At 42.4% G+C, this 23,020-nt stretch overlaps 1 protein-coding gene across 1 annotated transcript in view; it reads right to left on the bottom strand.

Annotated features, from left to right (window-relative positions):
- Positions 1-13,177: 13,177 nt before the first annotated feature.
- Positions 13,178-23,020, bottom strand: part of LOC126273340 (mucin-5AC-like) — a 129,870-nt gene continuing 120,027 nt past the window's right edge. Inside the window, exons 6-7 of the mRNA XM_049976886.1 lie at positions 21,323-21,473; positions 13,178-19,306 (exon numbers count right to left, since the gene is read on the bottom strand). Of these exons, the coding sequence (XP_049832843.1) occupies positions 17,130-19,306; positions 21,323-21,473 (2,328 nt within the window). The 3' untranslated portion in view covers positions 13,178-17,129. The remainder of the gene's footprint in view (positions 19,307-21,322; positions 21,474-23,020) is intronic.

Here is a 23,020-nt window from a genome sequence, read left to right as displayed (position 1 = left end):
TCTCTTACTATCAGTGGAATAAGTGCGATTGTATGCTACTTCTTAATTATTTCTTCAAGAATATGTCGCAGATTACGTCACTTCATTCAATAGTTCGTGCTCTGTTTACTTATATTTCACTATCACTTATGTCCCTCGCTGTTCTCCTAAAATTAGTGACGTAAAAACATACTAACTATTTTGTAAATTGCGTACAAAACGAATTAAAAACAAACATTATTATTACGTCGAATCTGCCGTTAGAGGAAGGCGAGCTTTCTGGCCGCTAGGGGCGCTAGTGTCACTTGAGCTGTCAAATGGTAACAACTTTCACAACAGTAAGTGTCGCGACTGTATATATTAGACTGTGGTAAAGTATCTACGGATAAACCGCGACAGGCGTTCCTTTATTTTGACCCCTCTTCCAGCGAGCATAGTTTCTGGGGAATCGGGCTGTGGCACCTATCGTGTTCTTGTAAATGGACTTGATGTTTATTGTCACCAGACATTTCCTTCAGTTCGACCTAGAATCTGTCCCAGCTATTTAGCTTCTCTTTGTTATTCTCAGACCACTACTGGGCTGTGCCCTTTGTAGCGTTCTTACTTTTTTATGTGATCACTTTACTACGAACTTTATGAGATACAAACACTGCATTAAACGCATAAGTTATGCCTACTTCCTACAACAATGGAACGCAGATGCTGAAAGTATGTATTCTCTCAGAAAACTCACATCCCCTTATTAAAATACTTGTTAACCTCTGAAAACCATATAGAAAATATTAAGTTTTACCAACATTGTAACATTTTCACCGCCCACAAGGTAAAACTACCTATTTGCCAAACACATCATGGCATCCCACCTGTTGTATTTGGCAACTCGTTCTAATCCTTCCATCCGTTTCATTGGGTCCTGACCAGTGTGTTCAGGAAACACTGACGGAGATTTGACATGCAGTTGACTTACTGCTGTATTGGAATCCGTCTGTCGTCTGAATATACTAATTTTAGGAAGCATATACTGGTTGTATTCTGGTTCCTGTCTGTGTAAGTGATGGCTCTTATGTTGCATATTTGGAATCACGGTGATGTAGATGTATTCAAGTATCCAGGGTCTCCACAAGTCGAAACCACAATCAAGTCCTTATCTGTCATCAGCAAAGTGTAGCACTTCACACTGAAAGCTTGTTTATTACCAACACCAAAGTACCGCCAAAACAGATTGAATTCCTGGGCAGAGATTGCTGCTAATTGAAAACAAATATCGAATATCCCAGGCTTTTGAAATTTATACAAACATAGAACATTCCAATATACACAAACATTACAAACATATTTACAGAACCATCCAGAAACGGTAATTACTAAACAATAAATAGTTGCTGTTTGTCGAGTTTGGTAATGCGATCCACAGTATTCCAAACGGCAGCGCTAACCCCTACTCCACATTGGTAGCATCACAAATCGCGACAGTAAATGAAATTGGTTCTCGAAGTTACTCTCCTCAGTAGGCTTTATGACACATACCAGGTCCTTGGTAGAGCAATCCATCTGATACTTCGTCAACAGCTCACTCATTTGAAAAGAGTTCACGTACCTAGGACAAAAAAAGCTGTTTACCATTATGGTTCATATTCGGGAGGAGAGAATGCAGGATATGCATTTGATCCAGCAGTGTACTGTTTCTCACGATTAAAGACTGACAACAAATCTGCATTTTTCACAGGCCGACCAGCGACTTTGGAAAACTAAAGGGGTCCAATGATAGTGTGTGTAACAACACCGTTATCTGACTTGCCTTCCATCACGCTATATATATGAGATTAGATATATGTGGGTTCTGCCTTTCAGTTTTACCGATCTCTTAATACGCTCATGCATATAACGTCCACTAATACTCACATGGTATGTGGAAATATGCTTCTTTCTTACAATTCCTCTGCAAGCCAGAAGTATACATATAAAGCAGCACTGGTCTTTACTTTTCAAATTAACAATCGCTTTTTTATCAGCTAAACCCTTTGGAAAATGTATATGTGAGGACGCTCGATATACTGGATCATACACAAGTATGTGAAAGTCTCAATACAGAATTCTACAGAGAGTTTTACTGAAATCTCTTTGTTAGAATCCAGAGAACCAGGTCTGTATTGAATTCTGTATAAAATCATCAAACCACTCAGTATTTGAGGTGCCCTGTGATATCTCGCTAACATCATTTTGATTATGTATGAACACATTCTGTGAGACACCATCCTCAGCCAGGAAAGAGAACTTGCAGAACGTTATAGTGAAAGCTGTAATGGGCGGGTTCTTGTTAAAACCTTCTTCAATATTATCAATTATCTATTGGAACATGATGTTCAAAGTGGGATGGGAAATTAAATGTGTTGATAGGTGTGTGTGTGTGTGTGTGTGTGTGTGTGTGTGTGTGTGTGTTGTGTGTGGGTGTGTCTGTGTGTGTGTTTGCTATACTTCAATCTGCTAATATTCCTCCTATGAACAGAAATGCCATACAAGCAGATCTTACAGATGGTGCTCTTGAATCCGTTAGTGCTCCATTTGTTTTCCATTATACATGCACTGAATTTAAAGCATGTTAGAAATAGGTTTTTGGATAGCATTGTAGTGTGATGAATAGGATTGGTACAGAAAAAAGAGAAAGACCTTTTTTTCTAATGACAGTAATTTATTTTCCACAGTCCATGAATCACAAAATGTGTATTAAGAATGTATAAACATTGTAACAAAATTCATGATAGTAAATAATATTTTTGTTTGATGAGTTGTTATCTGTTTTATTCCATCATGTGCTTATACCATGAGACTTAACAGTTAAGATGTTGGAGGGATAGCTGTAGTAGTTCATACATTTGCTGTGTCAGAGAGACTTTACAGTTCAGTTGTTCCTACATCAAAGAGACTTGGTACATTTATAGCCTTCACAGTCACAAGATGTTCAGACAATGCACCTGGTGCTTTAGAACTAAAAGCCATTACAGATTGCTGAAGTTTAATATTAATTATGTTCCTTGCTGTAATTAAAACATCTTTGTTCTGGGATATAGCATGTCTGAATAATCCTTTTCATAAAATTTGCTCTGTATATGACTTCTATGGCACTCGCCCAGTACAGGTGACATAATTTTGCATGTCTTCAATATGTTCATGGAAGTGACTACGATCAAGTAGTGGACAGCTACACACAGCATGACAGGCAAAGTCCCATGCAATTAATGTGGGAATTGACCCCCATTCTTCTTTTTTTACAAACTGCACTTTCATCAGCATCTTCTTCTTCTTCTTCTCCTTCTTCTGCTTCTGCTTCTTCTTATTATTATTATTAGACAAAGCCAAATGTGTAGTCTTGGTTTAAGGCTTCTTACATATACTCCAAAATCCAAGATGACGGCACCTCCTATGACAGATGCTTGATCCTACATATTCCCCCCAGGTGTATGCTCTGTATGATGTGATGTGATGAATCACAATCATGTACAACTGGAATTATATATATCAAGTACATGAGAATCAAAGCATGAACAGGTGTCTCACCAAATGCGTTTTTGGCACGGAGGGAGCATGCTCTGCTCTGCTCAAAACTGTATGCATACAGTACAGACACAGTGCCACCATTAGATATGCTAAGGCCGTGTGGCATGCAGCATCGCTGTCTCTCACAGTTGAAGACTACTTGAAGTGCCTGCACAGCAGTGTTGGCAGTGCTCTGCCTCTTGCTCCGCATATGGTGCAGCAATTCAGTATTCAGCCATGAAGAGATAAGATGCACATCGTATCTTTACTAGGAATTGGCATGTTACGGCATGTTGATAACTGTGTAATTTGTGCTGATGGGATTGAAACCCCACCATATACACACTATTCACTTGTGTTTTGTACAGGTGGTGAAAAAAATATGTGTGCGGATGAGGAATACTATAACCTGCTTATCAAAGTGTACATAGCTGTGCACAGTATACCTGTGAGTGCAAGAGTGTGTGATTGCATACTGTGAGTTAGTCTTGCACACGCTGTCTGTGAGTTACACTGTTTTTCGTAACTATATATGTGAGTTATATTGTTTTGTGTATGTTACACGTGTATTATATCTACAGTAGGTTATGTTTCACTGCTTCTGGTCATACCTAAAGAGATCACATTTAGTTTAGTGTTGTGTCTCACAGGAAACTGTAAATGTGTATTCCAAATCAAGTGTAGCTAAAATGTATAAGTCTCTCAACTATGCTACGACTATTCCAAGCTGTAAATAAATATTCCATGTCAAGTGTATTTAAAATGTGCAAGTGTGTCAGCTATGCTAAGAGTATTCTATGCTGTTGGAAGAATGGAACTGCATCAGCTGTTTGTAACCTGTGCTATGAGTGTTCCAAGCCACTGAAAAGTCATCAAGTGAAGAAAAACCATAACCTGTGAGACATATTTTGTATATATGTTCCTGTAAATAGTTACTTTTTGTAAATACTGTGTATATACAATTTTTGTACCTAGTTTTCCTGTGTTGATAGCAAATCCATTATGTGAAAATCCAACATGTGAAGAATATTGTTTTTTTTCTGTGTTGAGACTAAATACGGTTCGTTAAATGTGAAGTTTTCCAACATGTGGGACCTAGTTTTTGCAAGGAAGAAACATATTATTATATGACTATTTTGTGAACAAATAAATCTAGTTTATTAAGCTGTAGTAATTTGTTTTCTTCCATACCACCCCATCATGTGTATATACAATTGTTTAAACTGTGCATTTACATCTGCATTTATAAGAATGGACACATTTACATTTAATTTTTTTTACTGTAGTCACATGCACACTTCTTCATAAAGTATTTAACTTCTTACAATAGGCAGAACATCTGCATTTCATGCACCCTCTCTATAAGCAGGGATGCATTTACACTTCCTTAAAATAGTGTTGAAGTAACAACACTTACACCTGAACATCAGATGCACTTACTGCCAGTTCTGTGTCCAAGCCAGAAAAGCTGCTGCATGCCTGGGGTCAGCTATATTGGGTGGCGATACAATGGCCTAGCTATGCTCCCTAGCAAGTAAGCTTGCAGATAGGAGGGGTAGTGCGAGATGGTGGGGATTTTAGGGGTGGCAGTGCTGTGTGCCCTTTTCCTCCTGATGTGGTGCAAAAGATATGAACACAGTACAAGTGGAAAGATCCAAACATAGAGGAACTGGCCTTAGGAGTACCGATATGCTGGAATTCTATCGTTACCAATACATCTCTCAGTGAACAGTAGCTAGGGTAAACATATTAAACAGGTCTATCAGACCTGGACCTGAAGGAAGAAGAAACGCCTTTTATCCTAGAACTAGTACAAGGAGGAAGGGGTTAAACTTTCCTATTGTTCTAGAACAACAGGCTTGGACATGTCGGGGAACACAAATATCCTTTGTGTCAGTGGAGAAAGCCCAGGAAATCTAATGTCATACAGCCTGTGCCACAATTACAGATCAGACATCTGAGATCAGTATCTTGGAATCTGACGTCATAGACTCTGCACAAGTGATCCAGGTCAGCCAACTTGAATCTCAGTATGACAGTGCACCATCTTGTATTTTTTAATTTCCTGCCAATTAATACTAACGAAACCAACATTCTTTATCTCAGGCCATAACTCTGGCAACAATGGACTCTATCTTCAGGTTGTAGGTCAGCCATATTGGATTCCAGAATGAGAATGTGCCAGCTTGGTTTTTTTAACTACCCACCAGTTTATATTTACACAGCGACGTCACAGGAATGGGAGATAACTCACTAGCATAACGAGGCTCATTTTGAATTTCGCACTAAAATTTGAATTTCCAGGCATTTTATACATAGAGAAATTAGAATGTATCAAAAACTTGTTACAGTTCATGATATAGTCAGTGATATCATTAATGATAACATAAGAAATCTGGCAATAATGCACTCTCTCCTAGAGTTTTCCTCGCCTACATACTCTGGAAGTCGACATCATATGCCAGGAGGTAATAGGGGATGTTGAGAATGAAATGTACAATCTTTTGCACCAATCTCTGCCACTAGTCAAAGGAATCATGAAGAATGGACTCAGCCAAGTCAGACTTATCCCACAACCACCAAACAACAACCCAGCATTTGACCAACATCACGTGCAACCAACTTCTATGCCAAGTACAATGCACACCGAAAAAGGGACATTTTGAGGATGGAGAGCATAACAATGGTAAGTTTTCACTGTGGATGATCTGGAAACGCTGTACTCTTCTGCAGAGAGAGAAGATGAATGTTTGATGACTATTACATAGGAAGAATTTCTCGTCTGTCGCCGACTTCAGTCCATCAACAAAGGAGGTGGCTTACAAAACACTCTTTCGACCTATACTTGAGTATTGGTCATCAGTGTGGGATCCGTACCAGGTCGCGTTGACAGAGGAGATAGAGAAAATCCAAAGAAGAGCGGCGCGTTTCGTCACAGGGTTATTTGGTAAGCGTGATAGCGTTACGGAGATGTATAGCAAATTCAAGTGGCAGACTTTGCAAGAGAGGCGCTCTGCATCGCGGTGTAGCTTGCTGTCCAGGTTTCGAGAGGGTGCGTTTCTGGATGAGGTATGGAATATATTGCTTCCCCCTACTTATACCTCCCGAGGAGATCACGAATGTAAAATTAGAGAGATTCGAGCGCGCACGGAGGCTTTCCGGCAGTCGTTCTTCCTGCGAACCATACGCGACTGGAACAGGAAAGGGAGGTAATGACAGTGATACGTAAAGTGCCCTCCGCCACACATCGTTGGATGGCTTGCGGAGTATAAATGTAGATATAGATGTAGACATAGAAAACTAAGCAAGGTGAGGCCGCCACAGATGATTATTCTCCATTGATGATGGTCTCCAAGATATGAGGAAACCTCATGAATATCATCATCAGTGGCTAAACCTGTCAAGGTGTTGGTCGACTCATGGGATTCCTTTTCTGTAATTTCGGATGCTTATATCGTCAGTTAAAGGAGAATATGGTCTGTGATATGACAACGGTTGCGCTGAAAGTCACAAATCGGAAATACGTCCAGCTAATAGGGATATGTAAAGGTCAGTAATAGAACATAATCCTTCTAATTTGTGATGGTAACAGAATGTAGCCAAAATGTTATTCTCGGATAAGGCTTCTTGCAGGCATCACAAACAGTCATAGACTGTGGAATATCAGAGCTCCAGACTGATGAAACTATTCCAAGAACCACACATAACAAAGATTGCTATGGACTGTTTTTGCCAATGAAGACGTTGTTGTCCCGCCATCAGCAGGAAGGCTAGTTCCAGTTATCAATCGAGATGGTGCGACAAGTGGCAGTTGACCATGAATAAAGGAAAGTGTGAAGTTATTCACATGAGTACTAAAAGAAATCCACTAAATTTCGATTACGCGATAAGTCACACAAATCTGAAGGCTCTAAATTCGAGTAAATACTTAGGGATTACAATTACAAATAACCTAAACTGGAACGATCACGCAAAGAATGTTGTGGGTACAGCAAACCAAAGACTGCGATTCACTGGCAGAACACTAAGAAGGTGCAACAGATCTACTAAAGAGACTGCTTACACCAGGGTTGTCCACCCTATTCTGGAGTGTTGCTGTGCGGTGTGGGATCCGCATCAGGTGGACTGACGGATGACATCGAAAAAGTACAGAGAAGGGAGGCTCGTCTTGTATTATCGCGAAATAGGGGAGATAGTGCCACAGACATGATACGTGAATTGGAGTGGCAGTCATTAAAACAAAGCCGTTTTTCGTTGCGACGGAATTTTCTCATGAAATTTCAATCACTAGATTTCTCTTCCAATTGCGAAAACATTCTGTTGGCACCCACGTAGATAGGGAGAAATGATGATCACGATAAAATAAGAGAAATCAGGGCTCGCACAGAAAAAGTTTAGTGTTCGCTTTTCATGCGCGCCGTTCGAGAATGGAACGGTTGAGAGACAGCTTGAAGGTGTTCATTGAACCCTCTGCCAAGTACTTTATTGTGAATAGCACAGTAATCACGTTGACGTAGGTGAGAAGCTTTGTTAAACTGTGAAGCTTTTATCGACTGTAGAAGGCTACTCGGGTTCACAAAAGAAATCTACACGCCAGCGGCGTTCATAAGCATTGTAGGTGGTCAAAAAGAGTTTTAAATCAGTAACTGTCATGAGCAACCACAACTCATCCTTAAAGGTATTTGCTCAGTGATATCTGTACCACTTCGGATAGGGCAGGTTCGTGTCAGCAGCGATCTCCGCTACCACTACACGCAAAATAGGAGAGGAAGCTATTGTCTAACTGCCAATAGGATTTGGCATGATCAAGGATCAATTTCGGCGAGTGATACCGATTCTGCGTCAACTTTTGAGTGATTTCAAATCAGGAGTGGAGAAAAGACAGACCATTTGGCCCATGGTAAAACACCATATCAACAGTGGAGACCAGCCATGAACAAACTACTGCTCATATAGTGTCACCTCCTGAGTGACAGAAAACTCAGGAGGAATTTGAGAAGGTGCTCCAAGATTACACGACTGAACTTTCAGAAAGTATATGATACTCCGCTGCGATCCTTGTGAATGACAGCACATGGCAATTCTTCTTCAGCTACCAACCACGGAACAAAACCTTGGAGAAAGATGTCTATCCATTTGTCACATGTTGATGACACTCTAGACTATTCGGAAGAAGTAAAGTATTCCTCAGCTATGGACATGCATGAAAATGAAAGTCAGTGAGACCGACTGGAAAAGACTGCGTCCATAACGGCTGATGGCCCCTATAAGATTAAAGTTACGCCCTTTGGACTGTTTACCGCCCCAGCCATCTTTGAACATATGATGGACAGCTTGCATTGATGCCCTAAGCTGACGAGGTGCCTTTGCTATGTGGATCGTTTTATCGAAGACATTTTCCTGGTATCATCTTTTCCAGCCTTAATGTCATATGACGAGAATGCTGAGAGAACTCCACGCTAACACCAGCAGGTATTGAACTAACAACTGCGTTGAAGTGTATTTAGAGTACAGGCCTCCACCTAAATCCAAAAAAGTGCGCCTTCGTCACCCAAAAAACAGAAATTTTAGGGCACCTAGTCAGTGGTGGTGGAGTCTGTCCAGATGCAGAGAAATAAGTGCAGTCATAGATTTTCCAGCTATGCGCCACATTTGTGATGTGAGAGGTTTTGTCTGAAATTGGTCATATCTACCAGCGATTCATCAAGGACTTCCGTAGCAACAAAATGGTTCAAATGGCTCTGAGCACTATGGGACTTAACATCTGTGGTCATCAATCCCCTAGAACTTAGAACTACTTAAACCTAACTAACCTAAGCATACGACACACATCCATGCCCGAGGCAGGATTCGAACCTGCGACCGTAGCAGTAGCGCGGTTCCGGACTGAGCGCCTAGAACCGCTAGATCACCGAGGCCGGCTTCCGTAGCAAGGCACATGCCTTGCAAGAAATACTAGAGGGAGACGCCAGATTTTCCTGGTGCATCTTAAGGATGTGCTAACATCTTTTCTATTCCTAGCGACATATGACGAGAACGCTGAGATAGAACTTCACACCGACACTAGCTGTTACGGGACTGTATCAGTTGTAGTGTAGATTCAGGAAGGTGCTTAAAATATGATAGCTTATGCTTTCACATTACTCTCCGAACTACTCTGCAACCAAGAAAGAGTGACTTCCGGTGGTTTGGGCGAGCAACAAGTTCCAATCGTATTTATTTGGCAATTCACCGTTGCGATAGACCACCATTCTCTATGCTGACTGAGTAGCATGACGGATCTGCCGGGCTGACTGGCGAGATGGTCACTGAGGTTTCAGCAATGCCAAAGTGGACACAAACTCAAGGACGCCGACTGCCTTTCACGCAATTCTTTGGCAGAAAACAGCAGCACGAATGAAATCTCATTTACTGCTGTATTAAATGACATTGATGCTAAACAGACGATGCATCCAACACTGCTGGAAATCGTAGAAGCCTTGAGAAAGGAAGTAAGTACAAAGGAGAATCCCAGTTAATAAATGGAACACTGCATTAGAGGAACCGTAGCCCAATGGGGCAGAAATGAGCGAGCTACTCTGAAGTATTTCCACGACGCTCCGACATCTGGTCACCTGGGAGTCGTGAAAACTTAAGATATAATCAGACGTAGGTATCACTGGTCGAGTCTCTACCGATTCGTTGGGCATTCTGTGAGCTACTGTAAGAAATGTAACGACAGAAGCACTACAAGGCCAGGCACCTCTCAGTGAGAATTGGGCTGGATTTTTACACCTGTGGGAAAAGCGGGACTAAAGTTCTACTTTTGTTACTAAAGTTCTAGTTTTGGCTGTGTCGTATCTTTCATATTTCGTCGGGTGTGACATACGAAGTCGAGAATAATGACCTTTCATAGAGAAAAAAACTGCAGGCGTCGTCTATTTCCCCCATATGAAGCCCTACTACAATCCTCGGCACAGATCGATTTCAAGGAAACCGAAGACCCACTCGATTACCGCAAAGCGTCGATGGGAGAGGCTACCTTCGATGCTCTTAATAGTAAAGATGATGTGACGACATAACATTGGTTGAATTTGTCCTATTCCCGCATCTCCAACATCTCGCAAATAGGAAGGTTCTTCTTGTTACTCCGCTGTACAGGACTTCTCACCCAGGCATTAGGCAGTGGCACTGAGATGGACTGAGTGGCAAACAACCAGACTGCACAAAAATATGAAAGCAGTTCTTTCACAAAGTCAAAATTGCATGCTGTGAGAATAATGTCCCAAATTTTCTAGCGGCATCGCTTGCTAGAGCTGACATTTTTCAAATGTGCTTTTTTTCTCCTTAAAATATGAGGTCGAGATAGTGACTTTTCCCTGTAAGAGGTCGTTATAATGATGTCACTGTCTTTTAACACACTAATAGCACAGGAGTGAATTCCTCATAGACTTGGTACGTATTTGTTGTAGCGTTCTAGTTGTTTAAGATGTGATATTGGCGTATTTCTTAAAAACATCACACTATGCTAATTGTTTAATGTGGGATATCGGTGCTAATTGTTTAACAACTCTCATATTTTTGTGTGTCTTAGGATGATGGTCTTGAAAAGTGGGAAAACTATCGATGAAATATTCAACAACTTCCCTAAAACTGTAAACAGCACTGTGCTGGTATACGTATGCTATACCACCTTGGTCTCAAAGTGTCTGAAGTAATCTTTTAATCAGAAATCACATTAAATAAAACAAGGTTGATGTAAATATAAAGTCAGATATAATTTTATAGCGATTAACTTATTTTTAATACTTCACTGTGATGACTGGTGATCAGGGGAGGGAAGGAGATAGGGAGGGTGTTTTTAATTTCTCACTATCGCAACTGGGATATTTCCGCCTCCTGAATTTTTTGATTGGGTCTTTCAGTTTTCATACATTGCTGTGATTGTGGAAGATATTTGGAGGGGCGATAAGGAGGAGTCGGTTGTTAATTTCTCACCAGCACAATTGAGGTATTCCCACCATCTTGATTTTTTTTATTTCTTTCATTTATTACATTGCACTATGATTGGATAATGCGGGTAGGGAGGGGAGAGGGAGTGGGGGGGGGGGGGGGAAAGGGAAAGGGTGTGTAGCTTGTCTCTAATAAGGATGATCAGGTCACTGACAAGATTGCCACCATATGTAGACAACCTGCTAAAGCTCTTGAACTTTTGAAGGTAATTTTGGTGCACATTTGGTCCCGAATCTCCACTGAATTCCTACATCTGTGTCCTTACACCCACTCAGTCTGCAGTCTCTATTAGATATTTAGGCGTTGTGCAGTACTCAATTTGGGAAATAACCTTTAACCTATAACATCTTACCTGTCTCTCTTCCAGGGAGAATCGGTGAACTTCATCTGAAATGCTTATACTCGAACTGGTTTTCTAAGGAGTATAAAGGTTTTCTCAGAGCAGCTATTCTGTTCTATCAGAAAGTGACCCTGCTGGGTGGCAATTCTTTGGTAGTGTACATATCATAAAATGGAAGTCCATATTAGATAAAATAATCAATCGAACGTTACACATTCTCCACCATAATCTACAATGATTACTGGTACTGTTTATTTTATTATTGCTCCACCAACAATTGAGTAGGCTATGCGGTTGACATTTATTTTCAATGAATTTAACCACACATTACAGCTCCTTCCTTTAGGCTTAATTATTTAGTATATTTTGAATCACACAAAATGTTCTTGCGAAGGTTTCTCTCGAAGAACAAACTCTACTGAATCTATAGATCTTCGCACCACATACGTTGCAATACGAATCGATTTTCCTGTTGTTAATGGTGTATTATGGTGGTTGCGAAAATTCATTAACCTGTAGTGGATAGAAGTAGTGAAAATAAAACACTCATACTATAAAAAATCAGTTTTATTAAATGCATTCTGTACAATATTCAAATTTTTGGCAATCGAGGAAACAATCCCTTTTTTCTATATGTAAGAGAAGCAATATTTTAAAAATACTGCTACACTAGTCACAAACATGACGGTACTACCTAGCAGCTAATCACACATCAGAGTTTGTTGGTTCACTTGAAGCACACTGTGTATATGCTATAGTTTTCGAAGTACATTAAGGTCTCACTTCGACTTGACACTGGCAGATGAATTACTTGACTAATATGTCGAACATGTGTTTTCTGCTTCCAATAACACAGAGTATATTTAAAACACTGAGAAAGATGACCAAAAGAGAAACGTGCTTGGTGTGGCAAAGTACTGTATTTGTAATTTCGAAATGAATTTCTTACGTTTAAGTTACGGGCTCAAGATGGTTTATTTTCAGTTTTTGGGACCGCTCTTTTTGTTACACTCGAAATTACAAGATACAGCTACTAAGAGTATAAAGTCCGCAGCTCGTGGTCTCGCGGTAGCGTTCTCGCTTCCCGAGCACGGGGTCCCGGGTTCGATTCCCGGCGGGGTCAGGGATTTTTCACCTGCCTCGTGATGACTGGGTGTTTGTGTCGTCTTCATCATCATCATCAATCATCCCCATTACGGTCGGAGGAAGGCAATGGCAAACCACCTCCACTAGGACCTTGCCTAGTATGGCGGCGCGGGTCTCCCGCGTCGCTCCCCTACGCTCGGTAAACGGAGTATGGGACTCATCATCATCATCATCATCATCAAGAGTATAAAATATATTTTGACTGTAAAAATAAGGCTACAAAAACGATTGGTACTGTTGGTATCAAATGTAATTGTATTCTCAACACCGATTGTTATTATCTCCAACTAAAAGTTGCTGAAATGAAATTGCATGTGAGAAATATTCGTCACATTGTTGCCGAGGAATATACGCAATGATTTTTAGAAATAAATCAGCAACGAAAAGCGTATGAATTCATAACAGATCACTGTAGGAATAGAACAAAACAAACGTAGATAATCTTATTAATTCGTTAAGACGTGAACTGGATTTTCTACGCATATAAATGAAACAGAATGTTAGTCATCTTCACTGTGAGAGGTAAAAGTAAGTTGTACATGTCAACCGTTGCTATACGTAGATTACGTTAAACGCTACAAGTACATAAAAACTAATTACATTATTATGGTCCTGGTTGTAGGGAAGATGATATAGACCAGCCTGAAAGGAAGGCTGTACACTGGCTCACTACAGTTAAGCGAAAGTGATAATGGGATGCTAAAGTGGGTCGTTGTACAAACTAACTTGTAATGTTGGGAAATGAATATGAAGACTAGTGACACTGTTTGTAAACAAATGTGATGTATATGAATAGCACTAACGTAACTTCTGAAGAGAAGTAATAAAGGATAACTCTGCACCCTGCTTAAGGTCTCACGAAGACGAACCATTGTCAAAAAGTTTCGTCGTCTTATCTTGGCAAGAACATATAATGTAGTGCAATAGACGAGAGCAACTTTTGTGAATGAAAAATAGATTTACCATACGGAACAAATACTAAGGTCATTCCGAAACTAACGCATCCTGCTTTTTGTGTTGACTTGAGTGGCCAAGTCATGTTATGAGTACGACAATTCTAATTTTTTAATCTCCCTGCTAACGTTCTTTTCGTTTCGTTGCTCTGCGACAGTTGGCGGAAGCAGAGAAGCGTTCCAGAGTGGTAGCTGCCATCGAGGTGCATATAAAACAGATGTGTCGTTGAATTCCTCGCGCCGAGAAAATTGCGCCAATTTAAATATGCAGGCGCTTGCTAAAGGTGTGTGGACACGATACAGTAGACGTTTGTAGCGTGCGGCAGTGGCTACTGCGTTTCTATAGTGGTGGAAAGGGTGTGCTCTGGTCGACTCTGTTCAGTTGCCATACTTCATCACAAGCAGCGTTTCGATTAACTCATCGGTGATGAGCGGCGAATCACTACCTATGAATTGTGTATGTAGATGAATGTCGACTATAATACCTGAGACAATATCTTACAACATCGGCTGTCACAAAGTTTGTATGAGCTGGACCTTGTAGATTCTTTTTTAAAAAAAGAAAAAAGAAACATCGAACCGAAATTTGCCACGACTTGTTGGTGTACCAATAAGAGGCTGGATGTGAGAGTTTTCTAAACACCATCAGCATCAGACACGAAAAGTGGTATCAGCAATAAAAGCCAAAATCCCAAAGGCTGCCCTTGGAGTGACGACATACAAATTTTCCAACAAGGAAGCAGTTCCTGTGGGGTTTCTACAGCTGTCGCAGCATCCCTCAAATCTGTCGCCATCGGTTTCTATCTTCCTGTGTTTCTTTGTCTTCTTCTATTTCTCTTTTTTCTTTCATGGCCATCTTTACCCCATTTAACCTGCCATCCTTCAGTCTTCCACTTCCCTTTTTACGGTGGGGATGGTATATCAAGGTCTTCTTTGGCCATACGTCATCTGTCATTCGCATTACATGTCCATACCCCAAGAGCTTCCGTTCTTCTATTATGTCTCTGATGCTTTCTTGAGTCTTGGTCATTTCCCTAATCGTTGCGTTTCTTACGTGGTCTTGCCGAGATATTCTAGAAGATCTTCTAATATAACGCAGTTCTAGAACTCTCAGTTTGTTTTCATTTTTTCCAGTGAACTCTCAGGATTCACATCCATAAGTTTTTATGAGCACTACAGTATTTCTATAGAGCATCTTCTTTACTTTCCATCTTATCTTAGAGGACCATAACAGAGGGTTTAGCTCCTGGACTGCTGTTTTTCCCCAGATATTTATTATTTTCTTTAATTTGCGTTGATGTGCTGACCTTCTAGTATTATGCTGCCTACAATTTCTCCACTGCAAAGGTATTCAGTCGTTTCAAAATTTACTTTCGGTCCACACTTATCATGTTCTTCTCACAATCGCCTACTGGGGTACACACAGTGCAGTTCTTTTTCATGTTTTGAAGTTTAAAGTCAATTTCAACTCAGAATCCCATAAGACGATACCGACTAGCTGAGAGCACGAATTTCAAGAATGAGCTCTGAGACAAAAAATTCCGCTTATAACACGATGACGTTAGGCCCTACAATGTTTAGCGACCTTGGAACGCAGTGCCATATTTTGCTGGAATGTCCTAGGACATCCACCTTAGGGTCCTGATTTATTACCTTCAATCTCTCATCTCTTTGAGCGTGTGAAAGTGGAGAGAACGTTTTCCAGACTCAGAGGCTGCCGTTAAAGCTGTAAGACAGTGGCTATCCTCAGATGGCTTAGGTTTTTACTAGCACGGGGTAGAGGCTTCTCTTCATTGCTAGCAAAAGTGGTGACTATGTGGAAAACGGGACAAGTGAGAGTGGGATTTGTGCTATGATTAAAATACGTGACACAAATGTCCTTATCTTTCGACTGTATTGACTCAAAAGCTTAAATGTTTTATACCACGACGGCAACTTGGACATCGGTATTTGACGTAAATTTCAACTTGGTACCTCCACGGGCAGACAGATCAACAGACAACCTTGCAAGTAGGACAACCACAGCTATCAGTAGTCATCATGGATATTAATAAAACGCTTCACCTGTATTTACTCGTTTATTTTTAGATCAGTACAGGTTTCATAGGGCTAAAGACCTCATCTTCCGGTGGACAGTTTTACTTGTAGTTATATGTTCACCTGAAGATGTGCTTTTAGTGTCATGAAACCGGCAGTGATCTAAAAATAAACGAGTAAATAGAGCTGAAGCGGTTTACTAATATCTAAGATGAAGACGGAAAACAAATAAAAAAATTTATATGATATAATTACTAATTAACAGTGTCAGGATTTTTTCAAGTAATAATATGAAACTTTGCCTCTTGAGAAATTTCGTGATTCTAGGTCAACTGAAAGTACGCTGTAGGTCTTCATTAGTTATTTTGAAAGTGTCAAAATATGTGTCGTAAATGGCTGTAACTTTTGATTGCATTGACTTAGTAGCTTAAATTTTTCACACCGCCAAATGATCGTAGACCTTAGCATTTGACATACATTTCAAAATTATACCTTTACCCGTTTCTGAGAAAAAGTTCAGACGGACAGAAGGTGATCTTATAAGGGCTCCGTTTTTAACGATTAATATACGGAACCAGAAAAACGACCTTAAATCTCTGATATCCTTCACTGTTGCACTGTGTTATTGTTCTTTCCATAGCTGCCGTAGTTTCCATGAAAATAAATGGAAGGTATTAGTTTTGAAATGAGCCTCGTAGTAATTGTTATTAGCCGCGCGGTCTTGGGCGATTTGTCACGCTTCGCGCGGCTCCTCAGGTCGGAGGTTCGAGTCCTCCCTCTGGCATGGGGGTATCGTAAGTTAGTTTAGGCTAGATTCAGTAGTGTGTAAGTCTACGGACCGATGACCTCAGCAGTTTGGTCCCTTAGAACCTTACTACAAATTTACAATTTACAATTGCTGTTATCATTGTATGGTGACAGTCTTGGGAATCTTTCTCGATATTTGCTTAGCAAAACGCATAAGGAAGGACGATAAAAACTAATACGTATTGCCGACGGCAAGAATCTGTTATTTGGGCGGATAACAGCGACTTTGCTAGAAAAGTTGAAGGAGATAGGTCACTGGGTGTGAGACAGAGAGTGCCTCAAACGAGGGAGAGCTGGAGGTGAAGGAGATAAGCGGAAGAAAGAAAAATAGAAAAGCGCCGTTATCGCCTCGACGAATCCAGCAGGCCAGCGGCGACGGCAGCCTCGAACTGCTGGCGCCCTTCGGGAGTGTCGAAGCTGAAGGAGATGGACGGCACGAGCAGGGGAGGCTGGTCGACGTCGGGCGACGGCTGGGCCGGCCGGCCGGCCACCGGCTCGCCGTACAGCGTTTCCGGCTCCGGCACGACGACGCGCAGGCCGCCCGCATGGCGGAACGGCGACGGCGTCGACGGCCGCGGCTCCTCGCTGCTGGCCGCTTCCACCCCGGGACGCCCCAGGTGCGTCGACAACGACGGCACCACCTCCACCGACACCTGTGCTCGCTGCACCAGATCCACCTGTTGCGAGGGACCTGCCAGGCCGTAGCTTCCCTGCTGCACGGCGGCGCCGGGCTGCGAGTTACCGGACACCACACCTCCGGCAAACGATTCGCTCGTCAGACTTTCAGTAGGCGCGTAAGAGGCGCCGACAGGTGACTGGAACGCACTGACTGGGGATGACAGTATTTGTACAGACACTTTTCCTTGCTGTTTCGAAATCGGCGACTGCTCTGAGAGGGCAAAATATACAGACGTAGCAGGCGACTGGGTACGGCTTCCGTCCTGAATTGTAAGACTCGTTGATTGCACTGGTGACACTGACAGCTCCAGTAACGCGTCGCCCTGCTGGTTGGAGAGTTGGTTGTAATCAGAAAGGGATGAGGATGGAGAAATTGTGGTACTGCTGCTATCAGTGAGCGGTTTAGATATAGAGACCACGGAAGGGCTACGAGAGAGACTTTGTATTGGTACGGAGGATGAGTACTTGCTAGAAAGTTTCTCTCCGTACCTGAATCTAGACAGTGCTGAGGGTAAACTATTCGGTCCAGACGTATCCGCCTGGGAGGGCGAGAATTTGAGCTCTGACGCTACAGGCAAAGATGGAAGCTGGTCCGTCTGTGGCGACGAGCTAGGCGATGATGTTGGCACCGAGTGTTCGGCGTAGATCAACGTAGCGGGGGTCGTCACGGGCTGCTCGTTGCTCCCAGGGAAAGCTGCAGATGTCGCTTCTAGCGAAAATGGTGACGGCGATGAGGAGACGAAATTAGCAGGTAGCAGAAGGTCGCTGACGGATGGCGATGGCCGGAATGACACGAAGCGGTTTAGTGGAGATACTCTGTCACGGCCTAGTATAGCGAGTGGTGGCGGCAAGGGGCTCGAGTACTGTTTCGGAGCTGCCGTCGACTGTGTCGCGCCGTTGATCGCTAGTAGATCAGTCAGAACAGTAGATGGTTCCCCGCGTGCGATAGGCGCCACATTGAATACTGCATCCCCAACTGTCGTCGATGTTGTGGAGACTGCAACAGGAGTGCTGTCTACGATTCCAGTCCCAGTTGTACCAGCCCCTGAGAAGTAATTTGATAAAGGTGGAGCTGGAGTTGAAGACAGTGGAGCTGGAGTTGAAGACAGTTGCAAATCACCCAAGATAATATCACTGGCTGTCGTCGGCTTTGCCGAGACTACTACACGTCCACTGTCTACGGTTTCGCCTCCAGTTGTTCCAGTCTCTGTGTAGTATATTGCTGCAGGGGGAGCTGGAGTTGAAGACAGCAGTATATCGCCCAGTCTCTGCGCGGAAGAGGAAATGCGTAATTCTTGTGGGAATTCTGGAGATTCGTTAGATAAGGGGTATGGTGTAGAAGAGACGACAGTCTGTGTGAATCCTGGTGCCCCGCCAGAAACTGTGGTCAGCGCCAAAGGAGGAACCGTTGCTGTGTAGAAGCCCGGTGCTGGGGTGGATGATGGTACAAATGTTTCCACGGTGACGGCGTTCGTAACTGGCAGTGGGCTCGGCGTGGACGAAACGAGTGCCACGTCCCCAGATGAGCTCACTGAGAACGCTGTAGACGGCGGGTAAGCAGTGTAGTCCAGCGTCGGGCGTGGTGATTCTGAGGGAACTGGGCTCGGTGTCGAAGAGACGTAGTTGTCTGGCTGTGGAGAGGCGGTACTAGAGCCTAATTCCGACAGCGGTGATGGCCCCTCTGTCAGAGTCACAGGGCGCGGCGTGGTGGACGTCGATACAGGTCCAAACGAAAGGGCAGGGGCACCAATCTTCTGCGAAACCGTTGGACTCATTCTCACAGTACTGCCCGCACTGCTTCCGGGTGTCGGGATGATCACTTCGGCGCCACGAGCCACACCTGGAAACAAAAGCGGGTCGTAAAAATGTTGTCAACCTCAGGAGACAGCTCGTTAATAACGTGTAACATTGTCCATGGTCTTTTTAAAAGCCTCATTTCGGCGAGGGAGGAATAATTTATTCATGTATTGCTCGGGTATTTCTTCGTTCCAGTATTCTATTAGTCCATTTCCTCCTCCCTCTATCTCTGTCCATCTCACCTCCCCCTCTTTCTACCCACCTACTCCTCCCCCTCTCCCTATCCACCCCTCCTGCCTCTGGACACCTCCTCCTTCCCACCCTCTTTATCTCCTCTTCACTCCACTTTTAAGGTGCTCATATTTTTTCTGCTACTGTAAATAATTTACGTTTACTGTACTGGGACAAAGATGAATGAGCGTACTACATGAGTTGTGAATAAAATTTTTGACTCTGTATTCAGTGTTATCTATGGCTGACTTGCTAGTCAGTCAATTGTGCAGCGCTGGGGAATTCAAATTTGAGACATAATAGCGAGCAGTGGCGTTCTTCAGAGAATGAGATGTGTTTTCTGTGAATCTGGGAGAAGCTATTTGGAATATTTTACTGTAGAGATGAAAACTCATTTATAATACTTGTTTGTTCTTTTTATTCCTGGACAAGATTTTGGAGGAATTGTAAAGTTATGTTTGTAGTTTCTTTGTAATGAAAGAATTTTGTAATTGTTGGAGTCTTCCTGTGTTGTTCAGTCTCTTTGTCAATAATCAAAGTCTGATTTCTCAAAAAACGATTTTCCTTAGCGTGAAACCCACATCCATGATTCCTCACGAAATCCTTGTCTTTGATGGACGCTCGCCGTCGAGGACCACGTACTGGGTTCTGATATTAAGTCTTCGAGCCACTAACTCATTTGGGAACCTAAACCGTATGCTCGGAAGTTCGTCAACAGTCTGCAATGGCGTACCAAGTAAAACTCAGAACGTGTTCAAGAATTCTGCACGATGTCGATGTTAAGGATATGGCTATGTAATTATGCGGGCCAGTTCTTTTACCGTTCTTAAATGCAGAAGTGAACTGCACTTCTTTCCAGTCGCTCGGGACTTTCCACTGGGCAAGAAATTCGCGATAAATGCAAACTAAGTAAGGGGCCAGAGCTCCACAGTTTTCAGTAAAGCAGAAACGGGATTGCATCCGAACCTGGCGACTTACTTGTTTTTGACTCTTTCAGTTGCTTCTGTACGCCACATATGCCGATTTCTATGTCCTCCTTGCGGTAGTCTCTACGTCATGCAAACGACGGTATGTTTGTATAATCCTCCTGAGTGAATGATTTCTTAAACGTGAAATTTGAAACTTCAGCTTTCCTTTTGCCACCCCAGACTGGTCGACGAGTGACTGGGTAGAAGCCTTTGGCCCGCTTTGTGATTTTACGTATGACCAGAATTTTCTCGGGTTCTTGGAAATATCTTTCGCTAATGCATGACCGTGGAAGTTGTTGCAAGCTTCGCGCATTGGTCTCCTTACAGACACATGAATTTCTACTAACTTCTGTATGGCAACATTTGCGTGCTCTTTTATGAACCGAAAGTGAACAGTCTCCGTTTCCTCAACATTTTACGAATCTGATTACTAAAACACAGAGGATCTTTTCCATCCTTAGTCCACTTACTCGGCACTTACGTCTCCAGAGCGCGATTTACGCTCAGTTCAAACTTCGCCCGTAATCTCTCTACGTCCGCCATAATGAAGCTAAGTGACGTCAATTCATTGTCTACGTGTGATTCTAAGAACTACTTCTCTGCTTTTTCTAGCACTCTCCTGGCCTTCTTGGCGGATTTATTAACTTAAGTAACCAACCAAGATTCAAATGCGATATCTGAATGATTAACCTGCTGCGTAATTTTTCCTTGCATGGATAATGAAGATGGCGTTACTGTTACCTACTTCGGCGCTTGCACTGAAATGCTGATCATCTGCGTTTTTAAACTAGTGCCAAACTGACGAATTTGGATGTCGTCTTCATGGTGTTGGCAGCAGTGTACGTAGTAAGGCAGCTTACCTGGAGGCAAATATCCGTCAGTGTGTCTGAAGCTACTGGAGAAGGCCTTCAGCTTGGTCGCCGGAGGCGGCGCATCCAGCTTCTGGAGGCTCGGGTCACTTTCCAACGGCGGTTCCAGACCCGCCGCCAGCACCAGACTTCCTTCTTTGTCCTGCGGCAAACAAAGTTTTTTCTTATGCAAACAACATCGGTCAATGCACCCTGAAACGAAGATCGGCTTCAAGAAAAGGATATGCAGGAAATCGAAAACCGTCACAGCTGTCGAAATAGTGATCAGACGATATAACAAACACTGAATTAAGTTAAGAATTTTTTTCACTCTGATGTCTTACGCAGGAGGATGAACTTTTAGACATAATTTAGTATTTTGGAATATACGGTAAAGAAAAATGACTCCATAGTTTCAGAACAATCAGTTCTACAGTACATCAAATCGAGCAAAATTTCTTACGTCGGAAACGCACTCTTGAGGAGATACGGCCATAAAACGATAGCCAATCAGCGACGAACGCGCAGAAGTATGTGCATTGAAACTAATTTACCCAGGTAAAATTTCTTTTATTATAGAGCACACTTATTAATTGAATTAACTGAACAGGCAAAGCTATGTAAACTTTAAAATACTATCCATGGCTGGCTGCGTTAGACGCGAATTTTCTGTGGCGCTTACTACGCTATAAGTTCCGTAAGGCCACAGATTCTAAATTTTGCCAATGTACGGAGAACATGAAAGAACTTTTATTGTAAGAAGTACAGTAGATCAGTAAGTGAAGTTACACAGTGATGGAAAAGAAAAAAATGTTAAACACTTTTTTTCAACTTACATTTTTAAAGGATATGGTTGAAATTCTTGCCTCCAACATCGCCACAAAAAGTCTTGGCTTGTTGCGAATGACTGCCGCAGCCTCAAAGTGCGCCGCTGTCAGCTGATTGGCTGTCGTTTTATGGGGGTGAGATACCGGTCGATGGTTATTTGGAAAATTATGCACAATTCGAGGTCATCACTCTACTCTGACCTTTTCATCAGGTCGTTTCCACATTCCGGTATGTAAAGGGTGGGGCAGAAAAAACAGGCCACCCACAAATACATCTGGAATGAGTAAGTAAATCTAGGTGCGTTTTTCGCCAATTGGCGAATTGTCTGGTATTCGCAAGTAAATTTTATCGTTTGTAGTCGTCGCATTACGACACCGACTTTGTTTTTTTCTAATTGAACTATATACTTTTTCTGTGGCATTTGAAACAAGCTTCTATGAGAACTCCAGCGACATAATATGTGTGAAACTTTATCAAATAAATCAAGATAACAGCGTCGCAAACCAGTGCCCCCGCCGTCAGGGGAAGAAGTTCGACAAACGTGTGCCCTATTATACCAAATGTAAGAAAATACGTAACTCAGGTATGGTTCTTGTGATTAATTGTACGCTTGAAGCTCATCAGTCTCTGTTCTGCTGTTACAGCAATCATACAACTCCCTCGTAAACATACTGAGACATTCAAAATGTATACGGTAGCCGAAAAAGTGGATATCGTTTATGGCGAATATCACCAAACTATTAGAGCTCGGAGCGTTTTATGCTAAAGACTACCCAGATCATGCTACGCAGTCACGGTCTGTCTTTGCAAATATTGTATCTGAGCTACTCAAGCATGACTTACGATCCATCCTGACAGATTTACTTCCACCAACATCTCAGT

The sequence above is a fragment of the Schistocerca gregaria genome, chromosome 5 (genome assembly GCF_023897955.1).
Source record: "Schistocerca gregaria isolate iqSchGreg1 chromosome 5, iqSchGreg1.2, whole genome shotgun sequence".
Lineage (NCBI taxonomy): Eukaryota > Metazoa > Arthropoda > Insecta > Orthoptera > Acrididae > Schistocerca > Schistocerca gregaria.
The sequence above is the reverse complement of the archived record's forward strand: the minus strand, read 5'-3'. Positions and strand labels throughout refer to the sequence as shown.